General features: G+C 34.2%; 2 protein-coding genes across 4 annotated transcripts in view; one reads left to right on the forward strand and one right to left on the reverse strand.

Annotated features, from left to right (window-relative positions):
- Positions 1–2,163, forward strand: part of Stt3A (catalytic subunit 3A of the oligosaccharyltransferase complex) — a 31,633-nt gene extending 29,470 nt beyond the window's left edge. For all 3 annotated transcript variants that reach the window (XM_076493739.1, XM_076493737.1, XM_076493738.1), the window contains exons 14-15: positions 630–818; positions 1,571–2,163. In XM_076493739.1, the coding sequence (XP_076349854.1) occupies positions 630–818; positions 1,571–1,716 (335 nt within the window). In that variant the 3' untranslated portion in view covers positions 1,717–2,163. The remainder of the gene's footprint in view (positions 1–629; positions 819–1,570) is intronic.
- A 2,215-nt stretch (positions 2,164–4,378) lies between these two features.
- Positions 4,379–21,320, reverse strand: part of LOC143246668 (epidermal retinol dehydrogenase 2-like) — a 109,994-nt gene continuing 93,052 nt past the window's right edge. Inside the window, exon 4 of the mRNA XM_076493741.1 lies at positions 4,379–9,136. Within this exon, the coding sequence (XP_076349856.1) occupies positions 9,043–9,136 (94 nt within the window). The 3' untranslated portion in view covers positions 4,379–9,042. The remainder of the gene's footprint in view (positions 9,137–21,320) is intronic.

Raw genomic sequence — 21,320 nt, forward strand, 5'->3', positions numbered from 1 at the left:
TTCAAATGAAAGTATTGAGATATAAAATTTGTTAAAATGTTTTTATGTTTAACAACTTCATCTGATTTTTATCAAAAACACTTTGTTATTGGTAGAGTTTTCTGATAATCCTAACTTCTACATTAAGTGGCACCTGATAACCTGTCATTAGTAACCATCATGGGTCCCAAAATTTGCTTTGATAGCTTTATTAGATTCCCACAATCAAATCACTTGTAGTAGTAAGTGGCCTCAGACAAAGCTGTTATGATGAAATAAGATGTTCTGGAATATTTGTTAATTTGATATTTAATAAATGTTCTATAAAACATCTTGCTGGTTTCAATAGTTTTTCATTGTGTGAAGTATCTTTCTGAAATGTTCTTTAAAAAAGAAGTCGTGAAATCTATGACTGTAATACTTAATATTTAGATTTTACAGTGTGTGTCATGTATTGAATATAGTTTACTGTATAATCTTGGAGAGTTTAATAGTAATGCATTATAATATACATGTTAGGTACCAAGAGAAATAATAAACACTGTTCATTTTATTAGTTAGAATATTTGTAACAAAATATATTTAAGGCAATTATATTCTTCCAGTATTTGTAGATATAAATGTATCATTTCTTTTGTCGATATTATTAGATATAAACAAATTCCTGTGGATGGTACGTATTGGTGGAAGCACAGATCGCGGGCGGCACATCAAAGAACACGATTATTACACTCCTTCTGGCGAGTTCCGTATCGACAGAGAGGGTTCGCCCATCTTACTCAACTGTTTGATGTACAAAATGTGCTACTATCGGTTTGGATCTGTCTACACCGAAGCAGGTACGTTCAGTTCGGTGAAGCGACTGCTGCTGAAATAGATTGTGGTTTTCTAACTCTTGAATTATGTTATAAAAATCAGCCACAATACTTGTTAAAAATTAGTCATGAAAAAACATTTCTGTTGCTGTGTTCTTGTACTCAGCATTTACTTGCTAAAGTAATATTGTTACAGTATGTGTTAAATGAGGTAAGGTCTAAAGCAGTGTGATTGGTCATAAATAATAATGTTCTGACTCTGCTCATTAATCAGTAACATGAATGGTCATACAAGTCAACTATAGTTAAACTTCATAGTGTCACCACATTCCTCTATATGTGACTTGTTGAATGTACTGTTAGATTCCTCTTTATAACATTATGAAAAACATAGCTTTACATTGTGTTTTTGAGCCAAAATTAAGTTTAGGTTTTAGGATTTGGTGTGACTTTAAAGCTTTATAAGAAATATTCACCTACTCAACAAATGTAACTGTGAGACTGGTAATATGTACCATTAACTTTGCTAGTATCCAAACTGGTGGTACAGCCAATAACTTTGCCAGTATGTGCTGCAAACTTTGCTAGTATCCAAACTGGTGGTACATACTACTGACATTGGCAGTATCCAGATTGGTGTTCTTTTATGCCATGTAATACTCAAAAAGAAAAATACGTTAGATTTGTTAGGTAGAAAAATTAAAAATGGTTTTTAATAAAGACATTTGCATTTCGTGTAGGGTTTTATTTGACACTCTTTTGATTCTTTAAACTAGGTAAACCTCCTGGATACGACAGAGTTCGTAATGCTGAGATCGGGAACAAAGACTTTGAGCTGGATGTTCTTCAAGAAGCTTACACCACTGACCACTGGCTAGTGAGGATCTATAAGGTTAAAAAATTACCTAACCGAGGAGTGTAGGAAGAATTTCCTCATAATATTTTGTATTCCTTTTTTTTTTAATTATGAGGGTACTGAAAGTTTCTAAAGAGTCAAACATGATTTTATATGCATTAAACTTCTGTAAGTTTTTACTAGTTCCATTCGTATCACTTGTTCATACAGTTTTTGTGAGTAAATTGAAAATCGGCTACTTGCTATGTTAAACATTCTTTTTTTAACAAGTGTAACTTAGTCACTCTGGTAAGGAAAAATAATGATTTATTAGAAGTCTTGCTAAAGAAAAAATGACATTAAGGGTTTAGGTGATTTTAAAATGGAGAAATATGCTTGTTTCTGTACCTTATCATAAACAAGTGAGGTATGGTATATGTCTGTAAGGTTGGATCTTAAACATTGCTCAGTCCCGTGTTTTGTTCTGTGCTGACAAAGAAATGTTACAAATAATAAAATGTATTTCCACTTGTAGCTTGTAAAGCTTTTTTATTTTTTACACAACTATTGATGGTAAGTTACCGATAAAGGTCAGTCTTGAGATGTAATACAAGTTAACTTTCCATCTTACTAATGACTAAAAACGTGTTTTAACTTAAAATCAAACAAATTTTCCAGTAGGTATGTAATAAGTTTTGTGTTTCTGACTAGGAGTTAGGTTCTATCTCTGAGAGATAGTTAAGTACAACAACTGGCTGACCCTGGTCAACATAATGTGTTCCAAGTGGAACAAAAATATCTGACATGTAAGAGTACACAGAAGACACAGTTAGTAATTAAGTTAATGTTGCAGGAAGTTGTTCAACAGTTTAGTGGGAATTTTAATTGTTTTAAGAAACAACGATTTTGTAATACATTTGATCCCAAAGTTGATATATGTATTTTTTTATAAATTCAGGTTTGGATTATCTGGGTTGCAACAAATTATAAACTTCATATTTTAAGTTTTATAATTATGAAAAATTAAATATTAAAGAAGAAAATCTTTTTTCTCCTTGAACAGAATTGAAAATCATGAAGTGTCGGTGAACCAAATTGTCAAATAAATAAAGAACAAGATAAAAGAAATTAGAATAAATTTTAATATTTTATTCATAGATTTAAAGCAGTAAATTTGTTTGCATGTGTATATATTAAGAAAAAGTTAAGTTTTTTTTTTTAGACTAAAGATTGCATTTCTAGAACCACTAAAAGAAATATTAAGTACAATTTTGTAATAGGTTTTGTTTTTACATAAAAAATTAAATATGTTTTTCACATTAAGTTGATTCTATATTTTAATTACTAGAAAGTTTGAAATATCTCAAACCTAGTTATCTTGAATCCTAAGAAAAACATGTATCTTAGGGATTAGATACTCTTATTTAGACCTAACTCAAAGCAATGGTAGCAGAAATTGGACCTGCTAATAGTATGCTGAAGGTTTTGCTTTGACAATGTTAAAAGTTTCACCAGTGTAATGATACATATTATTATACGATGTAACAAACTTGTTACTGTTTATTGTTCCTGGGCAGAAAGTGTTATTTCCCAGTTGCTTATGCCTAAAGTAAATGGAAAAGACCTATTTGTCTCTTCAAACTTTGTTTTTGTGACCTGGAAACGTATAACAAAAACATGATGGGAGACTATATTTGGGGGCTGATATATGAAAGTGATTTATATTACAGTTGGAAATCTCAAAAAACTACTCACTTCTAAGCATTTTTGTTTAACTTTGGTATAAATACATGTAAATCTTGATTCATATGTTGTTTTATTCAGACCTTATGTAAATGAAAATGTGCAAATTTGCCGGTTTTTACATATAAAATAGGTTAATTTCTAAATTTCATTATCCAGGTAACACAAGTAAAGTTTGAAGGGAATAATGGCCATTTTCTGTACTTTTACAACACAAGTAATTAAGAAATAACACATACTATCCAGGAACAAAATTTGTGTTACATAGTGTTATTCATTTTGCATGGAAACTTGAACCCTATTCTGTAAGACTTTAGAGGACAGTGTAGGCTAAAACAACACAGTTTTAATTACTTGATATCTTGCATTATTGTTTTTAACTTTGTTTTACACATTCATAACATTTGTAGATCTTAAACCCTTATTTTACCCTCAGTCTCAGGGTTATTTGCTGGGCAGTGGTTTAGCTAATATTTCCTTGTGATGACCAGTGAATTATTTTCTCAAAAGCCTACTTTTGTGACGATAATTTAAACTCTTATTTACTCTGGTGAAAATTACACTTATTAAAAGTAACCGGTAGAAAAACTTATATCTTCAATAACCAACTTAATTTACCCAATGGTTTTGTCGACAAAGCTGAGTCTGACCTTTTAAAAGTATTCATTAAATGTAACACATCACGGTTACACAATAAAAATCAGTTATTGCTAAGGTGAAAACTTGTTTCTTGTTTTCATACTTGTATTTTCTTCTCTGTGTGTTTTGACATTCATTGATAACAACAATCAGCATAATAAAAATAGTTTTACGAGAGACGGAGTGTGTTTAGTATTTAAATGTGCAGTAGTTTCTCAGTGATCATCATAATGTTTACATAGCCCAGCTCTAAACAGGTGTCCACTTATTCATAGCACTAAGTTATCACATTGTGAGAAACTAATCTCCAGTAAACTTTATCTCTTTTTATAAAGGAATGTGGCTGGAAAAAAAAAGACACAGAAGGTTAGTTCTTTTAAGAATAAATTTACTTTGTTGTCTAAGTAGAAAGATACCAATAACACTTTTTTACATTACTGTTGTAATTTAAATATATTCATTAATAACAGTAAATAAGCCAAACTATTCTATTAATACGTAAAATATACCCTTCCCTTCAAGTTGTGTACACAAAGTTGTGAAAATCCAGGTATATCAAAGCTCAACATTTTAGTATTGGATACTCAATGTATGATACAGGACGACATTTTTATTTTAACACAACAAAATGGACGAAAGTACTGAGGCACCTATCGAGAAGAACTAGAATAATAACCACATTTAAATCTAAATGTATTTTTGCCTTCGAAACGCGTTCGTCATCAGGAAGATGCGTTGTATTCTTCTTCCGTAAAAAGTAATTCGTTGAAATAATGTGGTGATGGTTGAAGGCTGACGCTCACAGTAGAGAAACCTAGAAGATGCCCATCATCCATCATCATTCACGTGGTGACACTTCACCCATGATTCGAGAAAAAATAATAATTCCCGACCTACCATCAAAACCTGTATATGAATGAACTATTTGTCAGTAGAGAACGCGCGCGTAAAACAGTCCGAGTTTTCACACCAGCTGGTTCTGTATAATGAATCCAACAATGCACGGAGGTCGAAGGTTCCTTAGAACAATGTGAGGATTGAAATACAATCGACTGTGCTTGAAACTTGCGTTTTGCTCTACGAGTTAAGTAATGAGGTAATCAAATTCATGACGGAGATAAACTGACTTATAATCATATCAAAACACTACCCAGCTTCCCATAATTCAATAATGGTTTATCAAATGGAACCACCCTCATATTTTAATATAATATTTCTGTCGTACTAATGTTTTTTAATGATAGATGGCAGTTTGCAGGTTGACATACTATCATCATTTGGCCTAGTGGTAATGTAGATAGAGCGTTTTTAACTCAAACTTCGTCATCTTACCTTGTAATAAAGACTGAATTATTGTTATGTTGGACGTTGGTAATTTCGTGACGGGCGTTAACATGGCCTGAACGGATCAGTGATTTTGTGGTCCGTCCTCAGTGGGACGAATTCGTTTGTGTTAGGGGAGCTTGGGAAATCGTGTTGCCAGACTAAGTCAATTTATAACGGCGGAGCCAAGCGGAAATCTGAAGTATTGCAGATAGCCCTACTCTTACTTCCAACGAATCGTGTTATAGACATTGAAGCGTTGTGATGATGGTCTGTAAAACACGACTATGTCCATTTCGCCAATACTACGTCATACGTTAATACAGTCGCTAAGTTATCCTTCAACGATCTGATCATGCGTAGTCAGAAAGGACTCAGAAGTATTTCAATTCACACATTGGGAACGACGACCAAAGAAACAAATCTCATTACAGGAAGCATAACTGAAATCTAGTGTAGAGAGGCTCTGGAATGTGCAAAAGCTAGAAAATTGATTTGAAGTTTAGAATGATGTTGCCAAGAAGGGTATACCAACCAGGAGGAAACATGATTTGAAGTTCAGAATGATGTTGTAAAGAAGGGTATACCAACCAGGAGGAAACATGATTTGAAGTTTAGAATGATGTTGTCAAGAAGGGTATACCAACCAGGAGGAAACAGCTCAGGTTTTACATTCCCCAGAAATGAACAAGAATTACCACACCGCAATAGACAAGTTCACTGATGGATTCACGTGAGAAAATTACCAGTTTCGTTTGGAAATTCGTCCTGGATGTTTGAGATTTTGCACCTAAAGATACCGATAGAAGAAATCTAAGAGAAACGGCAGCCAGTGTGGACGTTGTTAGTTCCAGTTTCACTCTGTAGTGAAAGTGTAGAAAGCTAACACTGGGCCACTGTAACAATATTAAAGTTGGTTGATTGTTTTAGAGCAAATCTACATTGGATTATCCACCGCAGGGAATCGAATTCTAGATCTTAGCATCGTAAGTTTGTAAAGTTACTGTAGTCGATCATGGGACAACAATCTGTTAACACTGTTCCACCATCTGGGATGGAGGTACCTCATACATATCCGAATGTAGAATAACATAAATAACTTTAGTTTAGTTTGAATTCCGCGAAAACCTACTCAAGGACTAGCTGTTTTTAATTTAGCAGCGATAGACTAAAAGGAAAGCAGTCACTTAACACCACCCACTGCCGACTCTTAGGCTATTATTTTACCAACGAATAGTGGGATTGACTGTCACATAAAAACAATAATGCTTCCACGGCTGCAAGGATAAGCATGTTCGGTGACGGGGATTCGTATCTATGACCTGATTACGAGTCGAGCTCCATAATCGTCAGGCCAAAAATAATATCAAATCTATGATGGAAACGAAAGCGAACTAACTTTGCGGAAACCTCTAGATACACGTGGAATTTTACGTGAAATGAATCATATTATTTATCGCTTAAGACGAGTGATTTCCAACCTTGGCGGTACCACAGCTGGTGGGCATTTTGAAAATTCATGAGGCAATACATTTTGAGGGTTCAAAAGTTATATTTGTTAAGGTTAAATCACAAGAACTTACTTCTGTTGCCGTACAATTTCGATTTTAGCAAAATATTTTAATGGTCTAAAAATTATTAGAAAGGGTTAGAGCGCTCATTGTTTGCTGAAGAGGCACTGCGAGGAAAGAAAGGTTAGGAAACACTTCCTCAGACTATGTAACTAATTAAAATAAATTTATATCACACGTAGTACGGTACAACCCAGGAGAACAGGTTAACTTTTAATTATGAGACCACAATATTTTGTTTCTGTGAACTTACAAATTCTGACTTAAATGCCCCCCGCTGGTACGGTGGTAAGTCTACGGATTTACAACGCTAAAATCAGGGGTTTGATCCCCTTGGTTAGCTCAGCAGATGTGGTTTTGCTATAAGAAAATACACACACACACCCGACTTATACAGATGTAAAATCAGACCCACTTAACACTTATGGCTTTTTCATCAGGGTACAGAGTTCTGGTAGCTTTAGATAATCATATTGTAAAATATGAATCAGGAGAAGATTGAATATCCCTGTGATCTTTTAAACCATCTTATCTCCTCGAACCTTCATGTAAAACTGCTGTATTGCTCTAACCTATTGACATTTGTTTAGCCCTGATGTGCGAAAGTTACTCAATCAACCGAAATTGAAAATGACCGGTGACTAAGAGCACATGCTGGTCATAAAAGGTGAGGACCCCCTAAACACGAGCTTTAAAAAAAAAGAAAAAAAAGATGAGTGTCTACCTGATAGTATCAGTTTTAGAACACCGGAATCACACTATTCGTGAGAGGGAAATCCTCAACCAACATTTCAAATATGAAGTTTCAAAATGACTACTACATCGATATTAAATATACGGGTCCGGCATGGCCAGGTTGTTAGGGCGCTTGACTTATAATCTGAGGGTCGTGGGTTCGAATCCCCGTCACACCAAACATACTCGCCCTCCCAGCCGTGTGGACGTTATGATGGTACCATCAATCCCACTTTTCGTTGCTGAAAAAGTAGCCCAAGAGTTGACGGTTGGTGATGATGATTAGCTGCTTTCCTTCTAGTCTTACACTGCTAAATCAGGGACGGCTAGCTTTGCATGAAATTCAAAACAAACAATTAAATAGACGTAAAAAACTTGCCTTGGGCCGGCTAGCGCCAAATCAACATATTGAAAGGCATCCTTGACGTTGTGCAATCCAAATCGCCTTGGTAAACAGACAACCGAATACCATATATGGACATATCAATTTGAGACCACACTGTTCGTGAAAACAGCACCCTAGTGACGACTTATATATTATCATAGCTTATATTAACTTTACCAAAAAGAAATAATGAATAATTATGTTGGACATTGTATTTGTTACTTTAAAAAAAAAACTTTAGAATATACGACGTACGACTAAGTAAACCTCACTCGTCTACGGACTTGAAAGGTAAATAAACATGTTGAAGTCTGATTTTATATCAGTATATGAAACTGCAGACTATACCTATATTACGATATATTATTTCAACAATTAACATAACAATATTCTACTGCAACGACAATTAAAAGTACAAAACAATTCGGTGAAAGTAGCAACCTATACCAGAATTGAAAATTACGATTTAAACAGTTTTTAAGACTCGTGACGTAGGTAAATTAATACGTACTATTAATTACGCACGCGCTTTTATCCACGATAAAATACTTTCTTTTTATGTGCCAGCTTCCTACGCTCTTACTGGATCCATCAACAAACAACAAATGTATGACATATATTATGCATATATATATATATATATATATATATGCGTTGTTGCCCGATAAAGGCTTTGGTATACGAGTAAAAAACTCAAAAATACACGTGTTTTAACGTAGAGAAAAATGTATGCGTAACTGTACATACGATTCAAGGTTATTCAAACTGATAAAGTTATATGAATACAGTGAAAGGATTTAAAACCTCTGACGGTAGATTCGAACGATGCACATGAAGTACGTTCAGACTGACGTAAGTTTCCTGTGTCAACAATGTGAAAAGGAAACTTTTAGAGAGCTTCGTCAACTCAAAGAAAATCAAACATGAAAGTTATTATTTGATAGATACAAGGAAAAGCAAGGTTCACTTAATACAATAAGAAAGGTCGTATGAATGACTTCATAAACAGCTTTACGTTCAACCTTGTTTTGTTCTGCCTTGAAATTTCTTCATACTTTTGTTGGTACCAAGATACTCACAGATGGCGTACAGAACCTTCGTGGGCACAATACTGGAATAAAAAAAAATATATACAATCAGTTAGATTTAAAAAGTTAACTACAGTTTTATTATGATCAAATTTTGAATAACATGCAGCATGTTCAAAGTATATCTGGAGAAAAAGTTACAGAGGACCCAGGGATTTATTGGTTATACAAGGTCACATAAAGACCTTTGTGGCTCAGCATGGCCAGATGGTTAAGGCACTCGACTCATATTCCGAGGGTAGCGAGTCCCCGTCATATCAAACATGCTCGCCCTTTCAGCTGTGGGGGAGTTATAATACGACGGTCAATCCCACTATTCTTTGGTAAAAGAGTAGCCCAAGAATTATCTAGTCTTACACTGTTAAATTAGGGACGGCTAGCGCAGATGGGCCTCGTGTAGCTTTCAGCAAAATTTAAAACAAACCAAACCAAAGACCTTTGTTACACTAGTAACCACAACCGGCAAAGTCCTCTGTTACACTAGTAACGACAACCAGTAAACTATCTATTGCATTGATAACTTGAAATCATAAAGTCCTTTGTTGTATCAGTAACCACAACTGGCAAAGTCCTCTGTTACATCAGTAACCTCAATGAATAAAGTCCCTTTTTGTACCAATAATAACATGACCAACCTAGATAAAAGTTAAACTTTCCGATGGTTTAAGAGGAAATATGAAAAACAAAATATGGCTCTAGACGATGAAAACAGTAGCTTGTTTGAAACATAAAACATACATGTATTATATAATTCATTGTGGTTGTTTCTGTAAAGTGTTGATAAAACTTCCTTGACTGATAGAAAATGGCCTTTACAAATAGGTAACGTTTCATTACAGATGGCGACACCGTATTGCTTTTAAACACGAAATAATTGGTGCATTAACAACAGAAATCTTTTGAGTGCTTACAGTTTTTATTGAATACTATTGTTTCCAAAGAACCAAGTAGTTTTTTACGTATAACATTTAACATAATGCTTTTCGTCAGGCTTGGATCACGCATATTTATTAATATTATGATCTGCAGGTTGACACAGAGCGCAAGTGGACCTAGGCCCGGCATGGCCAAGTGTGTTAAGGCGTTCGACTCGTAATCCGAGGGTCGCGGGTTCGAACCCCGGTCGTACCACACATGGTTGCCCTTTCAACCGTGTGGGCATTATAATGTGACGGTCAATCCCACTATTCGTTGGTAAAAGAGTCGTCCAAGAGTTGGCGGTGGGTGGTGATGACAAGCTGCCTTCCCTCTAGTCTTACACTGCTAAATAAGGGACGGTTAGCGCAGATAGCCCTCGAGTAACCTTGCGCGAAATTCAAAACAAAACAAACAAATCAAATGGACCTGGAAACTATGTTCGGCAAACTTTCGGTATAATTATCTTCGTAAAATAAAGTTTAGTTTTTATTGAATACCGAATACTAACAATTTGATTACCAGCCAATCGTATCCGTTGACTCCAGGTTTATCTTTACGCCCCTATTGTATTCTCAAGACGGCTGGTATGGGTATTGAAAATTAAATAAAGGACAGAACAATGTTTCGACCCTCTTAGGCGATCTTCAGGTTAACAGTTACTTCTGGTTTATTTGTGAGCATTCGTTGTTCTAAACAACTAATACGTCAACTCCCGAGTTACTTGTTGGTGTAATATTTGTGCTTTCTTTAACGTAAACAAGGAATACGTCAAGTCCCAGTGAATGCTGGTTTGTGTTTGAGCTTTCATTGTTCTAAACAAGGTGTACGAGAACTTTATGTCTCCGTATGATTAAAGTAAATGTTTGTTTTAATGAATAATTACATTTTGTGTCAGCTGAGGAGAAAGACAAGGTCAAGAGATTCTTTCTACTGTCTACACTGTAACTACAGGCTTAACCACTTTGAAATGCATTATGTAACGTTATACTCAGAACTGTAAATTAATTCGTAACAATAAAAACATTTTTGAAATACCGAAAACAAATCTAAAACTGTAAACAGATTGAAATAAAATATATTTTTTCATCAAGTTTGTTTGTTTTAATTTCGCGCAAAGCTACTCGAAGGCTATCTGCGCTAGCCGTCCCTAATTTAGCAGTGTAAGACTAGAGGGAAGGCAGCTAGTCATCAACACCCACCGCCAACTCTTGGGCTACTCTTTTACCAATAAATAGTGGGATTGACTGTAACATTATAACGTCCCCACGGCTGTGAGGGCGAGCATGTTTGGTGCGACCGGGATTCGAACCCGCTGCACCATCGAATTACGAGTCGAACGATTTAACACACTTGGCCATGTCGGGCCTTCAGCAAACTCATGTTATATCAAAATGAACAAACTGCCATTTTTCTTTATAAAAACGCCCCTATACTTAGTTATTATTTTTTGTCTAGAAACTTGTACAAATTCTTACCTGCAACTCTAAAGGCAAAGTTTGATTTAACACAGAAATACATATATTTGAATATGTAATATACTTAAGCCTAATTTTGTTTTATTATTGGACTTCAGTTCTTTCGCCCCCTGATAGTACAGCGGTATGTCTCCAGATTTACAACGCTAAAATCAGAGGTTCGATTCCCCTCGGTGGGCTCAGCAGATAGCCCGATGTGGCTTTGCTACAACAAAAACACAAAAAAAACACAGTTCTTTAGTGTAGACGATATTGACCATTTTGAAGTTTAGAACATGGTTTCTTAAGGTCAAAATTACACATTAACTTTATTATTGTATAAATAACTTAATATACAACATTGGGTTTTCTTCCCTATTTTGTAAGTATGAACATGTCTGGTGATTCAGTTATTGACAGTACAACGTATTTTAAACCATGTGCGAAAGCTTTATTCAGTTCCTTTAAGAGTCCCAACTGTAATGGAACTTTGTTAAAATTTATAATGTTGAAAAACTGTGAAAAGTTTAATCGAAATCATATTTAAACTGTGGGGCTAGTTTCGTGGGCAGACATTATCCTCCATGTGAGAAACAACATCGTTAAAAAACTGGAACTTGCGATTCGAGACTTTTTTTTTACTTATTTATTTAAATGTCTTGTGACAGTAGGGTTTTTATGGTTCAGCTTGTTCGATTTCTTTTTATAAACTTCGCGTAAGGCGACTCTAGGGATATCTGCGTTAGCAGTTCTTAATTTAGCAGTGATAAGACATCATCAGTTCTTGGGTAACTCTTTGATCGTAACGTTATAACGTCCCCTCGGCTTGCAGGGCGAACATTGTCGATGACAGGGGTTGGATTCCGTGACCCACAGGTCGCGAGCCGTGCCTCCTAACATCAGGCGAAGTTCGTATGAAAGACAGCGATAACAATAAACGTTGATTGGTTAACAAATCGAGGGGAGTTCATCAAAAGAGCACTATACATTTAAACCATGATTATAAAAACGAAGGGGGGCTGACATCTAGCACCTTATTACATCTTTGCCCTCAATAAACTGTGTATAGATATTAGATTGGATAAAAAGAGGCAAAAACGTTTGATAAAATTTCCACAGAGAAAAGAAACTTCCAAAAATATGAGATTACACCATCCCTACAAAAACAGAAGAGAACACATTACAAATCATTTAATACGATAAAATATATTTCATTACTTCTGTAATACAATCAAATACTGTAAATTGTTACATAACAAACACATAAACAGCCCCTCGATAATACACTTTGATTAGGCACTGTAATTCATCGTAAAGGATCTAAACTTAGTGTTATTCTACCGCCCTCTATCGGTGAAGCTTACATACTTCTTCAGAATGAGTTATGTTACATTTCTCCATGTCACAATGCTGTGTGTGTATGTGTGTTTCTTATAGCAAAGCCACATCGGGCTACATGCTGTGCATACCGAGGGGATCGAATCCCTGATTTTAACGTTTTAAATCCGTAGATTAACCACTGTCTTAGCGGGTGACCACAAAGCTCTGTGTAAAGAACCAAACATTAAAACTGTTAGAAAATTACTTATTTTATATGTAAAACACACTATCGGTAGAGACCCTGCAGAGTTGGTGTTTCTTTATTTTTAGTGCGAGAAACATATAATCAATAAAAATATTCGTGAATAACTAGTTTGAAAATTTGTTTAAAAATCTAGTAACGTCATCGTGGGTTTTGAAAATTAAATATATATGCAAATCAATTGCGAAGTTCATCTTGTAGAAAAACATGGTGCCGAAAAGTTTATTTACTAACTTGCACAGAGAGATAAAAAGTAAAGGGCTCTGAACGTCTCATCTGAAAGATATATTTACATAACTAACGGAATGTTTCATCATGAACGATTTATTTGTTTGTTTCTTTGAATTTCGCGCAAAGATACACGAGGGTTACACGAGCTAGCCGTCCCTAATTTTACAGTGTAAGACTAGAAGGAAGACAGCTAGTCATCACCACCCACTGTCCTGTCAACTGTTGGGTTACTCTTTTACCAACGAATAATGGGATTGATCGAAACATTATAACGTCCCCAACAGCTGAAAGGGCGAACATGTTTAGTGTGACGGGAATTCGGACCCGCAACCTTTAGATTGCGCGTCGAGCGCCTTAACCATCCATCATGAACGAATCACTTTCGAAGCAGATAATAAACTGTGTGACACTTAAATACTAATAATAATACAGGGGTATGTCGCCCCAGGTGCGAGCCGTATTTACAAACTTGGTTTCCGGATAATTCTTGTCTGTTTGACAGTATAAAATCCCATTTTGTGACGAGGTCGCAAGGAGTACACGATGGCTGAAGAAGATAGATTTTTTATCAGTTGAACAATAAAGGTTACTATTTATTGTTGTAGGTTTATTACTGAAGTCTCCAAATCCCTCCAGTAATCCACCATAGTCTTTTAAATAACAAGTTTAATAACAAAGTTAAATTTTACAAAGACAAGTTGTGTCGATATACATTTAACCTAGCTATCTGCAGTAGTATAGAAAGTTTTAATGTTACGAAAACGTGTTTCAACAAGAAGGTCCAAACCTGAAAAAGTAAACAATCCCTACTTTAACTCGGAGTAACATAATTACAGTAATTTGTCAAAGTAGAAAATGTGAATTTTAAAGTTTTGAGTAACCAGTTTTAGTAGTTTGACATTTTCGGTTCAATACTTTGTATGTTATTGTGGCTAGTTAGGTTAGGTATACATTTGTTCCTACTTCTCTTTATAAAATTATTTAAAATCAGGGGTTCGATTCCCCTCGGTGGGCTGAGCAGATAGCCCGATGTGGCTTTGCTATATGAAAAACAAACAAACAAACAAACAAACAAATAAAATTATTAGTATTTTATTACACTTGTTTGTTTTTTTCTTTGTAAGCCATATTTTTGTGCCCCAAAAATATTAAGCGTGGGGCACGCATTTATCCGATTCGATTTTACCACACATATGGATACTTTTCAGTACAAGAAAGGAATCAATGGGGTTCCAGACGATATAATTCTGTGAAAGAATCAGAGCGCTAATGTTCGTTATTTTTTTTTCTCTACGCTTGTCTGGAAAAGTCACTTACTTACTCACTTATATAAAAATTCTTTGAAATAGAGAAATTTCTATTCACTTTATAAATACATACATAGCGATTTAGGCGACTCTATAAGTGCTACCAGCTTTAGTTTTCTTCAGTCATTACTGTGAAATAGTCATTGTTGTTAACATTCAGACGTTTTAAACGAGCGATTTTCGTGGCCGCCATTTTGTTTTATGACCATTGCTACTGTTCCGGTACTACTGAACTCAATGATAATGAAACATAGGTGTAGATACAAATATGAAGACATATCTCACATACACAAAGTATCGTATTCTAAGTCCTATACTATTGTTAGTTTACCTGTCTGTTTACATTTCATTTCTTTAGTTATATTGGTGTAAAACTTACACTTTAATTACAGAAATAGACGACCTTATAAAACAAATATAGGTCGTGGTTTGATTCATGTTAATAGTAATAAACTTCAATTTGTGTTAAACAAAATTAAGATTAATAATGGAACTGAAACTATCAATCTGAATTAATGTAATTAAAATAACGACATCCTACGAATGTATCTTAACTGGCACAATACTTCACTATTATAGCTTCGTCTGGAGCTTTCGGTAATCTACAAGTTCACTAATCCAGTTTCAAGAAACCGAGTCTTACATTAACTATTCAGATTTTACTTAGAATGTAATTCGGTTAAGGTGTGCGACTCGTAATCTGAGGGTCGCGGGTTCGCATCTCCGTCGTACCAAACATGCTCGCCTTTCCAGCCGTGGGGGCGTTATAAGGTGAGGGTCAGTCCCACTATTCGTTGATAAAAGAGTAGCCCAAGAGTTGGCGGTGGGTGGTGATAACTAGCTGCCTTCCCTCTAGTCTTACACTGCTAAATTAGGGACGGCTAGCACAGATAGCCCTCGGGTAGCTTTGGGTGAAATTCAACAAACAACAAGAAGAACGTAATTCAATATAACAACCTAGTACGCGGTTGCAGACGATATTCGGCTCGTCACGGTCAGGTGGTTAGGGTGCTCGACTTGTAATCTGAAGGTCGCGGGTTCAAATACCAGTCACACCGAACATGTTCGCCCTTTCAGCCGTTGGGGTGTTATAATGTTATGGTCAGTCTTACTATTCGTTGCTGACTAGCCGTCTTCCCTCTAGTATGACACCGCTAAGGACAGCGAGCGCAGATAACCCTCGTGAAGCTTTAAGCGAAATTCAAAACAAACCAAACAATTCATATAAATAATGTAAGAAACTGATGTTTCACCATTTCAGTAATACACTATAGCTGTATAATTAGTATTATAACTGTATTATAACATGAGAACAATAATGAAACAATTATAATAACTTATATATTGTTAGACATATGTTACGGCAGACACGAGAAATAAAACGTTACAAGTAGTTTTATAATTTAATGTCTATTCTAATAACAAACAACTGTGTACATTAGCTCGGAGAAGCAACAAAGATGAACGCTGGTTAAAGCAAATATATATACGACCCGCTCCACGCGCCATCTATAATACAGATTTTTCTCAGTTTAACGGCCATTGCACCTGTAATGCAAAATTAAATTTTTTAACCATATTAGGAACAACACATATTTACATACTCCGATCTAAACGCCAAATCTGTTGTCAGTTAAAGTCTTCAAACTCATAAGGTTGGATGAAAAGTTTGACCACTTCGTGATGACGAGAATCCTGCTTGAAGTAAAAATGTATTCTCAAGACGGCTGGTGTGTGAATTACCACTATCTTGTTAACTCTCTTTGTTAACCTGAGGTTGACCTAAGGTCGAAACATGGTTCTGTATTTTATTTTGATAAAAGTTTTAATATCCATTCCAGCCGTCTTGAGAATACATTTTTGTGTAAACCTTCGTTTGGCATCATTTTGAAGTTAGTAAGTTGTACGGAAATGCCCGAGTACTATAATGAATGAAAGTAAGAAAAACCTCTGGGCCGAAATTATTCGTTCGGTAGCACTCAGAAGACCACACAGCCAGCGGTTTTCTAGGTGCCTTCATGTGACACAATCAGACATTGAATCTTATTATATTTTAATACATACCGTTGTAGAACAATGATTCGGGCAACCTCCTTATTCGGGTATCAACAAAAAATATAGAACCGAATAAAAAAGTAACAACAACAAAGACAGCTGACAAAAACATTTATTTATTCATGATCGTGGTATATCCACTATATTAATACATATATCTGTAAATATCACGTTTCACCAACAATCAACCCTATACAACAACAGGGTATATTAATACATATCTATCACGTTTCACCAACTATCAACCCTATACAACAACAGGGTATATTAATACATATCTATCACGTTTCAACAACTATCAACCCTAAACAACAACAGGGTATATTAATACATATCTATCACGTTTCAACAACTATCAACCCTATACAACAACAGGGTATATTAATACATATATCTGTGACTATCACGTTTCAACAACTATCAATCCTATATAACAACAGGGTATATTAATACATATATCTGTAACTATCACGTTTCGCCAACTATCGACCCTATACAACAACAGAGTATATTAATACATATCTATCACGTTTCAACAACTACCAACCCTATATAACAACAGGGTATATTAATACATATCTATCACGTTTCAACAACTATCAACCCTATACAACAACAGGGTATATTAATACATATATCTGTGACTATCACGTTTCAACAACTATCAACCCTATATAACAACAGGGTATATTAATAGATATATCTGTAACTATCACGTTTCACCAACTATCGACCCTATATAACAACAGGGTATATTAATAGATATATATAACTATCACGTTCCACCAACTATCGACCCTATATAACAACAGGGTATATTAATAGATATATATAACTATCACGTTCCACCAACTATCGACCCTATATAACAACAGGGTATATTAATACATATATCTGTAACTATCACGTTTCACCAACTATCAACCATATAGAATAACGGAGTGAGTGTGTGTGTGTCTGTCCGTCTGTCTGTAATTAACAATTTTCTAAGGCTCGGCATGGCCAGGTGAGTTAAGGCGTTAGACTCGTAATCTGAGGGTCGTAGGTCCGAATCTCAGTCACCCCAAACACACTCGTCCTATCAGCCAATGGAGGCGTTATTATGTGACGGTCAATCCTACTATTCGTTGGTAAAAGAGAAGCCCAAGAGTTGACGGTGGGTGGTGATGTCCAGCTGCCTTCCCTCTAGTCTTACACTGCTAAATTAGAGCGGACCTTTCGAAATCGTTCGGGTTATAAGGGTTTCTATTTCAGTTTTGTCAAGACTCCTTGGACCTACGTGTTTTTAGCAAATCATGAAATTACTTTCGAGAATAGAAACTTAAAATTAGTTCACAAATGCCACGATCTGTCGCAAATAAAAACTGTAGTGGTTTAGAAACAAAATTTTGAAATTGCAGGAAAGTTACTTACGGTTTCAATATAAAACAGCTCCAGTTATTTTATTAGTAAGGCTACAAACATGAAGGATGGTCCATAGAACACCAAGAGGAAAAAGCGTTTGTGAGACAATGTGATAGATTAACAAACGCCAGTGTTGATTTACTGGTTATAACAAAGAGTGCTCGGTGCTAAGTTGGGTGTGTGCGCGTTTAGCTGGGTCTACAAGTCCGTATTTCGCTTTTGTTGTTTTTTTCGTTAATGAGTGTAACTTCCACTTTTTGATTTTAAAAATATTTTCCACTTGTTAGGTAAAACTGAATTTTTTGTTAAAGTTTCGCTGGACAATGCTTCGTGTTTATATTTATATAACTTATTAATATGTGTATAAAGATCTCACGATTTCTCTCATACCAGTGACTGCACGTGCCATGCGTGATTTTGAACAGGCCACATGTTTTGCGTGGTAATTTTGTCCTGCTTCGCTTTCTAGTGAACATAAGACAATTTTGTATGGAAAAACGGCTCGTTTGGGTTCTTTGTGAACCTGACGATGACCGAAGAAGGTCGAAACGTTGTTCGCTCCTCTACGTAAAATATTTTCTCAACCCAAACAAGCCGTTTTTACATATATATTTCTCTACAAGTGGGTTTTCTCAACATCACTGATAAGACAATTTTATTTTTGCTAGTTTTTGCATTAGGTTGTTTAGTAGTTTCACAAATCTCAATTGTGATTGTGTTGCTTATGAAAGTAACATTCATTGTGAGTGTATTTCTATATATGTCTGTTTGTTTCTTTGTTCGTTTCTCATGTTTGTTATAAAGGTATTTTGTGTTGTGTTAATGGCATTAGAGTGGAGAATCTTCGATTTATTATTTACTTTAGTTATTGTTCCTCTTTAAAGTTCCACTGGAAGTGTGTTTTATAATAGAGAAATATCAACATATTTCCATTGGAAGTGTGTTTTATAATAGAGAAATGTCAACATATTTCCATTGGAAGTGTGTTTTATAATAGAGAAATATCAACATATTTCCATTGGAAGTGTGCTTTATAATAGAGAAATATCAACATATTTCCATTGGAAGTGTGTTTTATAATAGAGAAATATCAACATATTTCCATTGGAAGTGTGTTTTATAATGGAGAAATATCAACATATTTCCATTGGAAGTGTGTTTTATAATAGAGAAATATCAACATATTTCCATTGGAAGTGTATTTTATAATAGAGAAATATCAACATATTTCCATTGGAAGTGTGTTTTATAATAGAGAAATATCAACATATTTCCATTGGAAGTGTGTTTTATAATAGAGAAATATCAACATATTTCCATTGGAAGTGTGCTTTATAATAGAGAAATAGGAAGTGTGCTTTATAATAGAGAAATATCAACATATTTCCATTGGAAGTGTGCTTTATAATAGAGAAATATCAACATATTTCCATTGGAAGTGTGCTTTATAATAGAGAAATATCAACATATTTCCATTGGAAGTGTGCTTTATAATAGAGAAATGTCAACATATTTCCATTGGAAGTGTGTTTTATAATAGAGAAATGTCAACATATTTCCATTGGAAGTGTGCTTTATAATAGAGAAATATCAACATATTTCCATTGGAAGTGTGTTTTATAATAGAGAAATATCAACATATTTCCATTGGAAGTGTGTTTTATAATAGAGAAATATCAACATATTTCCATTGGAAGTGTGTTTTATAATAGAAGAAATATCAACATATTTCCATTGGAAGTGTGTTTTATAATAGAGAAATATCAACATATTTCCATTGGAAGTGTGTTTTATAATAGAGAAATATCAACATATTTCCATTGGAAGTGTGTTTTATAATAGAGAAATATCAACATATTTCCATTGGAAGTGTGTTTTATAATAGAGAAATATCAACATATTTCCATTGGAAGTGTGTTTTATAATAGAGAAATATCAACATATTTCCATTGGAAGTGTGTTTTATAATAGAGAAATATCAACATATTTCCATTGGAAGTGTGTTTTATAATAGAGAAATATCAACATATTTCCATTGGAAGTGTGTTTTATAATAGAGAAATATCAACATATTTCCATTGGAAGTGTGTTTTATAATAGAGAAATATCAACATATTTCCATTGGAAGTGTGTTTTATATAATATCAACATATTTCCATTGAGAAATATCAACATATTTCCATTGGAAGTGTGTTTTATAATAGAGAAATATCAACATATTTCCATTGGAAGTGTGTTTTATAATAGAGAAATATCAACATATTTCCATTGGAAGTGTGTTTTATAATAGAGAAATATCAACATATTTCCATTGGAAGTGTGTTTTATAATAGAGAAATATCAACATATTTCCATTGGAAGTGTGTTTTATAATAGAGAAATATCAACATATTTCCATTGGAAGTGTGTTTTATAATAGAGAAATATCAACATATTTCCATTGGAAGTGTGTTTTATAATAGAGAAATATCAACATATTTCCATTGGAAGTGTGTTTTATAATAGAGAAATATCAACATATTTCCATTGGAAGTGTGTTTTATAATAGAGAAATATCAACATATTTCCATTGGAAGTGTGTTTTATAATAGAGAAATATCAACATATTTCCATTGGAAGTGTGTTTTATAATAGAGAAATATCAACATATTTCCATTGGAAGTGTGTTTTATAATAGAGAAATATCAACATATTTCCATTGGAAGTGTGCTTTATAATAGAGAAATATCAACATATTTCCATTGGAAGTGTGTTTTTATAATAGAGAAATATCAACATATTTCCATTGGAAGTGTGTTTTATAATAGAGAAATATCAACATATTTCCATTGGAAGTGTGTTTTATAATAGAGAAATATCAACATATTTCCATTGGAAGTGTGTTTTATAATAGAGAAATATCAACATATTTCCATTGGAAGTGTGTTTTATAATAGAGAAGAAATATCAACATATTTCCATTGGAAGTGTGTTTTATAATAGAGAAATATCAACATATTTCCATTGGAAGTGTGTTTTTATAATAGAGAAATATCAACATATTTCCATTGGAAGTGTGTTTATATAATAGAGAAATAGAAATCAACATATTTCCATTGGAAGTGTGTTTTATAATAGAGAAATATCAACATATTTCCATTGGAAGTGTGTTTTATAATAGAGAAATGTCAACATATTTCCATTGGAAGTGTGCTTTATAATAGAGAAATATCAACATATTTCCATTGGAAGTGTGTTTTATAATAGAGAAATATCA

The sequence above is a fragment of the Tachypleus tridentatus genome, chromosome 3 (genome assembly GCF_004210375.1).
Source record: "Tachypleus tridentatus isolate NWPU-2018 chromosome 3, ASM421037v1, whole genome shotgun sequence".
NCBI classification, from domain to species: domain Eukaryota; kingdom Metazoa; phylum Arthropoda; class Merostomata; order Xiphosura; family Limulidae; genus Tachypleus; species Tachypleus tridentatus.